General features: G+C 43.6%; 2 protein-coding genes across 2 annotated transcripts; both read right to left on the minus strand.

Moving 5' to 3' along the window:
• Nucleotides 1-1,631: 1,631 nt before the first annotated feature.
• Nucleotides 1,632-3,367, minus strand: tstd1 (thiosulfate sulfurtransferase like domain containing 1). The gene is made up of 4 exons (XM_029662498.1): nucleotides 3,262-3,367; nucleotides 2,748-2,876; nucleotides 2,351-2,513; nucleotides 1,632-2,254 (listed from the first exon to the last, which is right to left on the minus strand). The coding sequence occupies exons 1-4, from the start codon at nucleotides 3,323-3,325 to the stop codon at nucleotides 2,203-2,205; spliced, it is 408 nt and encodes a 135-aa protein (XP_029518358.1). The 5' UTR covers nucleotides 3,326-3,367; the 3' UTR covers nucleotides 1,632-2,202.
• Nucleotides 3,368-3,590: 223 nt separating this feature from the next.
• LOC115131207 (LRRN4 C-terminal-like protein) lies at nucleotides 3,591-7,699 on the minus strand. The gene is made up of 2 exons (XM_029662801.2): nucleotides 7,505-7,699; nucleotides 3,591-6,742 (listed from the first exon to the last, which is right to left on the minus strand). The coding sequence occupies exon 2, from the start codon at nucleotides 6,738-6,740 to the stop codon at nucleotides 5,937-5,939; it is 804 nt and encodes a 267-aa protein (XP_029518661.1). The 5' UTR covers nucleotides 6,741-6,742; nucleotides 7,505-7,699; the 3' UTR covers nucleotides 3,591-5,936.
• Between the last annotated feature and the right edge of the window lie 502 nt (nucleotides 7,700-8,201).

Here is an 8,201-nt window from a genome sequence, read left to right on the forward strand (position 1 = left end):
CAATGTCCCCCTCCCAGAGTGCAAAGAACCTTGGCATGACCCTGGACAACACCCTGTTATTCTCTGCAAATATCGCTCCTGCAGGTTCATGCTCCACAACATCAGCAGAGACCAGAGGTGGCGAGTACGACCCTACCTCACACAGGAAGCGGCACAGGTCCTAATCCAGGCACTTGTCTGGACTTGCTGTTGCCTGGGTTCCTCGCTTGTGCCATCAATCTTGCAGCCCACCTGGTGTTAAACCTTACCGAGCTCTCCCATGTCACCCGCTCTTCGGCACACTCCACTGGCTTCCAGTCGAAGCTCACATCCACAAAACCATGGTACTTGCCTACAGAGCAGCAAGAGGAATGGCCTCTCCCTACCTTCAGGCTATGCTCAAACCCTTCACCCCAACCTGAGTACTCTGTTCTGCCATCTTTGGTCTCTTGGCCCTCCCACCCTTACAGGAGGGAAGCTTCCGCTCAGCCCAGTCAAAGCTCTTCTCTGTCCTGGCACCCCAATTGTGGAACCAGCTTCCCCTGAAGCTAGGACAGCAGAGTCCCTGCCCAACTTCCAAAAACATCTGAAACCTTTCCTCTTCAAAGAGCATCCCACAGCCCCCCCTCCACATGAACTAACACTCACACTTGACTTCTTTCTCCTCACTATCACTGACTTTGCTGATAACTACTTTATTGAGGAAAAATGTACGTACTATTGACTGAGATATGTGATTGTGCAACCGAACTATCTTAAGATGAATGCACTAACTGTAAGTCACTCTAGATAAGAGCGTCTGCTAACTGACTCAAATATAAATGTGTGTGTGTGTGTGAGTTAGTGTGAATGAATGATGCATTGAGGTCAGGGATGTTTGACCAGTGAGCACTGCACTTGACTGTAGGCCAATTGTATCTCTCCCATACATCTCCCCTTTACCCCGTACAGTATCACCATGGGGTGGGCTGCCAGAAGGGTGACGGTGGCCATCCCACTTATGTCTACCCATCAGAGCTGAAGCAGTTGATGCGCGCTGTGTTCCCAGAGGACGTCTGTGACTACCCTGACCCATGCCACGCACAGGTCAGACACAGAGGTTAAAGGTCAAATATGTATTTGAAGCAAACACCTTTGCTATGGGTTCTGCTCTTGACTTGGGTTGATATTCACACAAAGTTTATAATGGGTTATATCAGTAATGATTGCTTTTACTATTTAAATGTTATTATACATTATAGAATTCTGCTTCTGGCTTCTAAAAGTGCTCTATTGTTTTCTGAGTATAAACACTCTTCTTCATGACCTACGTGTGTAGGTGGTGCAGGTGACTATAGAGGACCTTCAGGGAATTGAGTCCTCTTGGCTGAAGAGGGCACTTACATAGTAACAGCATAGCTGCATAGCGACAGCATAGCTGCATAGCGACAACATAGCTGCATAGCGACAGGCCTTGGTTTGTTTGTTAAGGGCCTTTAAAGTTGTTACCACAAGCACTGTTATTAAAGCATTTTATCCCTCATATTCAGACATCCATGTACTATGTGTGTTTTCGCTTTTGATGTATTTGATTCCAACAAAATCAAAATAAACTGGGAGAACAATAGGAAGTACTGTGGATTTTAAGCAAATATTTACATAATACACATTGATCCAACTAAAGAAACCAATTTTAATGATTTTTAACAAGATGAATACATTTTTGTCAGGTCAAACAGAGAGATTTGATCCATCATGCACACACACACACACACACACACTACATGATTTGGAAAGGCACACACCCGTCTACGGTACACAACATGTACGATAACGGACTCATTTCAACCATCAGGCAAACCCGGGGGTTTCCCCTCTATGTCTATGGGATGTAGATGTGCATCACCTGGATAAGCCCTATGTGCCACAGTGCAGCTTCAGCAGTACGGGTTTGAAGAAACTCTTACTGAAGGTAATAAGCAGTGCAAGCCTACAGCCATGGTAGAGGTAGAAGATGGGAAAAGTGGAGCTCTATGGGAAAACACGGTGAAAAAGAATAATGATACATTCTTTATTTTAAAACATATAGAACACATCTGTAATAACAAATAAAAGCTACAAAAAGGCAAGTGATGAAAAATGTTATAACAAATATACTAGTAATTTTATGTTTCAGCACAATGTGAGCATCATTTGTGCGTTTTTATGCTCTGCTTTCATAATGCAGGCTAATCGTGCAACTTATCACCCCTCTTTCTCAGACCACTCCTGGTATCCTCCGGCATAGTTGACGGCCCTGAAACGAGAGTAGGAAGATGTCATCATTTACAAAAGTATCCCAAGGCATCAAACACAGTATACAGAGCAGTATTGTCAAAATGTACACTCATACTTTTGGAATCCAAGGCCTCGTGCCTTGTCTGTGGCCACGCCTCCTCGCCGGCCCATCTGACAGTGAAACACCAGCTCAGGGGTATCCAGGGGGGGTTTGGGCACCCCGTACTTGGCCTGGAACTCAGCAGGGTCCAGCGCTAGGGCACTCTCCACTGTATCAACTGGGAGAGGAGACACAGGAAGTTTGCAATACGACTCCATTTAGAACGCAATAAATATACCTAAATAAGTAGCTCAATGACAACAGTAAATCAAACCTTTCTTGCTCATATTTGGCTGAATTACACCCATATAAATTGGGGTTTATTATGCTTCCAAAGTTTTGGACTTTGGACAGCAAATTCCAATTGAACCGGAGAGTGTAATTTTACTACAGGACTCCGACTGAAGCTCACCTGGAATATGGATTGATCCTGGAATGTGTCCTCTGTCTACCTCCTCTTTTGTCCTTACATCAACCACCAGAAGACCCTTGTTGCTCTTGGTCAGGAGGGCCTTAAGGTCAGAGTAGGAGATATCCTTATCTGGGGAGAGGTGATTCACAGCTAACTTCATGTTGCTTCCTGGTACTAACCATAACCTCTCTTTGAGGAAACAAACTTGTAAGAAAATAACATGTATTCTACTACAGAGTCAGACAGTGAGAATGCAGAAGTTGCACCAAAATATTACAGTAGAAAAGTGCTGAGTCACTGTACGGTACGATACCACGCCCAGCCACTTTCAAACCCCACATAGCCTATCAAATCAACCTGGCGTTACACTGACAAAAATCAACGATTGACATTTGATCCAATGTATATTGTCGTATTATGGCTCACAAAGACAGATGATCAGTAACGATCTAGTAGCACTGCGAACTACACAAAGAAGGTAAATGCAGAATACAATCGTGGAATTTGCACTTACCTGAGTTTGCCATCTTGTTTACTGGTGCGTATTTGAATGGAATATTGATTGTCATGTACCACATTATTTCCTCATTCGTTCCAAGAAGATTTTTTGAGCGGTAACCATTGGACGAAATTCTTAAAAAGGAGGGACTTATGACAGTATTGTAGCTATAGCCAATCAGACCGATTCTTCATCTTCAACGGTTCATCTTACTCAAGTTTCAAAATAAAAGTTGCATTACTGTTATAGGACATCACTTTATTACTTCCAGCAATATTCATTGAGTTTCATCAACATATTATGTTCCTTCCATTAAAAACAATCAGTCACACAAACTCAGGAAAAATGATGTAAACACTTTTATTCTAAAAACAATTGCTTTTGTTATTCATAAGTCAGTTTTATTTATTCTACACATGAATCCGACTGCCATAACTCTTCCCTGTCATGATCGAATGGTACACAAGCAGTGGCTACCCGTCATTCAGGGCAGGAGCTCCACCTGTTTTGAACCCCACATTTTTAGAAAAAAAATTGACTTTCCTGTTTTGCATGTTATTTTAATTAATTAATACGTGTCACATATCAGTCTGAAAACAATGTAAAAAAAAAAGATCTAGGATTGAGTTAATAAACCTGCATACAAACATGGTCTTTTTTTGTTTTCTTTAGTAAGGCAGCTCCAAAATGCAGGTGTTTCAGCCTAGCTCAGTGCTTTCTGTGGTGGTGGGGCAAGCCAGCATAAAATACGGAGCGTTGCGCCGTGATTGGCTCAGTGTTCTGTCACTCATGGGGACACTACGTCACCGCCATGTCTAAGGGTAGAGTTAGAAAATTCTAGCTCCTTAGGTGCTGCTATAGAGCTACATTAGAAGTGCTCATCCATGAAGGCTCAAAGTCATTGGCCACAGTCATTGGCCAAAGTCATCCCCTTAAAATGAAGTCAAATCACGTTATATGTACAGTAGCTTTGATTGGACTGATCATGTCAACATCATACTTTCAAAATCTTAGCTAGCAAGCTAGACAAGCAGTCATCATCATGAATCAAGTTGATAATCTACTCATCGGCCATTGGCCATTGGACATAAACATTACACAACAAGTTGGAAATCGCAAATTCAACGATGAATGGTTTGGAAGGAATCAGTGATAGTGGCTAACTGCAAGCATTACAAAGCAATCACTAGCCTGCTATTCAGTAGAGTGGCTATGATAAAATGATAAACATTCAACATTGGCCATGCTGTCAATGAAATCTGGGATTAAGGGGCTCTTTTCCAAGTTTAAAATGATAAACATTCAACATTGGCTATGCTGTCAATGAAGAATAATTTGTGCCGCGCTCAAAACGTCTGTTAACTTGGAACTGCGAAAATGTGACTTCAGTAAAATCAAGACAACTGGGAAGTCGGGAATAAACAAGCTCTGACTGGGAAAATACATTTTGAACGGTCATCCAACTCGGGATTGTAAATCTGTCATCTTTCATGAGCTACGACTTGAAGATCGATGACGTCATCATGATTCAACCTTATTTTTTTCAGTGTTCCCAGTTGTTTTGAAAGCACCATAAATCCAGAGAATGCCAGACTTTGATAGCCAAATTTGCCCACGAAGGACCGCCGCGCCACCTTCCTGTTCAGTTGAGCACAGCATACAAAAATGTATTATATGCTGCTGCATAAATTATGTAATATGCCAGGGAGATATGTATACTGTAGCTAAGAAAGTAATACTAAGTGTATGTTGTGTAGTAAGATGTTAGTAGCCCATGTGCCTCATCCTAATAATTTGGTCTATTTACACCTCTTAATTACGCCTACTGTTCTGGTGATGCACATGTAGCTTATAACCTATTTTAGAGAAATATAATCATTGAATATTGTAAGAGCTTTCACTGTCTGCTTATATTCCCCCTTCATTTATCCTATGGTTCTGACTTGGTGTACAGGGAGAACACTATAAGAACAGCCTATGTTCTGAATTCTGTCGCTGTACATTTCAAAAGTGCTAAACAAAGAGTTATATTAACTATGTCCATCCTAGCTTGCTCATTAATGTCTTAATCGAAATTACGGATAGCCTCTTATCCTCTTGTCATCCCCTTGTGCCATAGTTTGTACATCTCAATTGTCATTAGAAACCGCATTTGTTTAAGCAAGTCAGCTATATCAGCTATGTTTTTTTAAAGTCAGTAAATGAGGCTGAATGAACTGTTTCACTGCCAGACAAGGCTCCGCTGATAGCCAGGTGTAGCAGTGGTGAGACGTTGGGACTGCTGTTGGGACAGCTTTACGTAGGCCCTAACAGTTTATGGGTACCGTTTGTCACCGTTATAGTGCAATTAATGTATTGTTTAGTGTTGTGTCGTGTAGTGTAATGGCTTTGCTGGCATGCACATCCCATTTTTTGGCCCCACCAAGATTTACATGTTAAAATCACCACTGTACACAAGTTAATTTGCCAGCAAACAACCTGCAGTCTCTTTAGTCACAAAGCTTCTTAAGCTTTTGTTAGGGTTATTTAGTCCACTAAAGTCAAAAGTTATCATTAATTTCCATATTCATAAGCGCAGAATTCTGAACAACCTGAGCACTGTGCTGGTGAGTCACTGGTGAGGGAAGCCATTCTGTCTCTGTCCCATCCCAGTTACTTTACTCTTACATTCTCTGCTACACAGAATTGTATCACAGCGTTCCCTCCGTGCTGTAGGAGGGGTTCCCCAGCCCCTCGGCAGAGTTTTCCCCTGTTTTACACGTCTGTCGCCTCCAGAGGACCAGGGCGACCAAGGAGAGGAGCAGGAGAAATCCCAGCCCCCCTCCGATGACCCCCGCCCTTAGGGCCAGGTTGGTGGCCTCAGGGGGGTCGTAGCGCAGGCAGGAGAGCTCCGAGGGGGCGCTGGTTCCCGCTATGTTCACCGCCTCCACACACACCTTGACACCTGCCTCTAGTTCCCCCAGCACCCCGCTCCGAGAATCACCCCTGAACTGGAGAGGCGCTCCCTTTCGATCTTCAATCACGACCCGGTATCCAGATACCACAGAGGCTGGAGCGCACCACCGTACCTCTGCCCCTCCATCAGTGCCTGGCACTAGCTTCTGGAGGTGTGGCGCGTGAGGGGGCTCGTCTACCCCGCTTAGCCCAGGGCAGAGGCACCCGGTCTGGGCAGAGAGCTGGGAGCAGGGCATCTGATTGTCCTGGCAGGGGTGGTAGTCACAGGGCTTGGGCTGCATCGAAACCAGAGTAGAAGCTGATGAGGTTTTGCTGTAATTGGGAGGGGAATGGGAAGCGTTCTCTTCAGTGTAGTCATCTTCATCGTAGTCAAAGCCCACACCGGTAACATATTGGATCTTGGGGTGTGTGACCGTTGGGGAGGTGGGAATGGCGTGTGTGAGGAGGGGTTGGGTGTTGATGAGGTGGGTGGGAAGCAGGTCAGGGGTCAGTACTAGTAGAAGGAGCAGAGCTGCCCAATTCCAGCAGAATGACATCATCTCTGTGGGACAGAAATGGAAAGATTATAACCACAAGTAGGAATTAACTACCACATTTTAACCGTGTGAACCCGTACAGGAGCAGACACAGGATACAACAGACAGAAAGATACAGAACAATAATTTACTGTAGGACAATTGGTTCACAGAGAGATAATGTACTGTAAGACAACCGGTTTACAGAGAGATAATGTACTGTGAAGACAACTGGTTCACAGAGAGATAATGTACCGTAGGGCAATCGTTCACAGAGAGATAATGTACAATAGGACAATCGGTCCACAGAGAGATAATGTACCGTAGGGCAATCGTTCACAGAGAGATAATGTACAATAGGACAATCGGTCCACAGAGAGATAATGTACTGTAGGATAATCGGTTCACAGAGAGATAATGTACTGTAGGACAACCGGTTCACAGAGAGATAAACTAATAAGGCTGATTCTCAAGGAGTAAAAAAAGAGTATCCACCAGCTAGTGCTTTCTTCTCAGTTGGCAGGGTGCCAGACAAATCTGTGGGAACCCAAACTGTACTCTCAACATATGCTAGTCCTCCTTTTAGCTTCCACATACTTTCATCCATAGAATGATTAAAGTTGTTGGATGACTTTATCTGAGTTGACGTTGACTATGTTAATCAATTGTTATGTTAATCAATTGTTGTGAGAAAGATTAGAACAGTCATGCTCTCAAATGTATCACCATAGCAACCAATTGAAAGAAAACTAAAACAAACGAATGCGAGTAGTGATCTTTTACTATACCTGAATTGAAGAATAATAAGATATCTAATGTCTCTTTCTGCTCTTCACTCTTCTTTGTGCTTTTCTTAACTCACATTCTCGCTCTCTTTCTCTCCACATCAGCGTCTACTTTTATTCTCACCAAACTTTCCCCTCCTTTTTAACACACCCTAATTTTCTCCCCTCTGTGCCCCTTTCTCTCTCTCTCTCTCTCTCTCTCTCTCTCTCTCTCTCTCTCTTTCTCTCTCTCTCTAGGTCTCCTTGGCTCTTTCAGGAGGGGGGAGGGTGTACTGTTTGTTTGTGTCCCTCCTTGCATACCAATTTACTCTTCAGTAGCAGTAGGTAAGCTTGAGGGGGCTTGTTAGTGTGTTGACTGTTCATGACATCATTGTATGACAAAGTGCCCATGTATTTCTATGTGTAATGTATGTGAATAGAACATGAGTTTGGCATCAGATCATATTAAAGCATGTGACCCACATACTCACATTCAGGTGTGTACGAGAGTGTGTCAGCGTGTGTGAGGGTGAATGCTTGCGTGCGTGGTGAGAGTGAGTGAGAGATAGAGAGAGTGGGAGTGAATGTTTGAGCATGCATGTTCATTGTCACAATCCCCATGGTGTGCATTGTTGCGGAGCTGAAGGAGAGGAGGAGGAGGACAGAGATTTGACTCCAGTCCTTATATGGAGGAGAGCTGGCAAGGTGGACAAGCTGGGAC

This window comes from Oncorhynchus nerka, linkage group LG6 (assembly GCF_034236695.1).
Source record: "Oncorhynchus nerka isolate Pitt River linkage group LG6, Oner_Uvic_2.0, whole genome shotgun sequence".
In the NCBI taxonomy this organism is placed as follows: Eukaryota; Metazoa; Chordata; class Actinopteri; order Salmoniformes; family Salmonidae; genus Oncorhynchus; species Oncorhynchus nerka.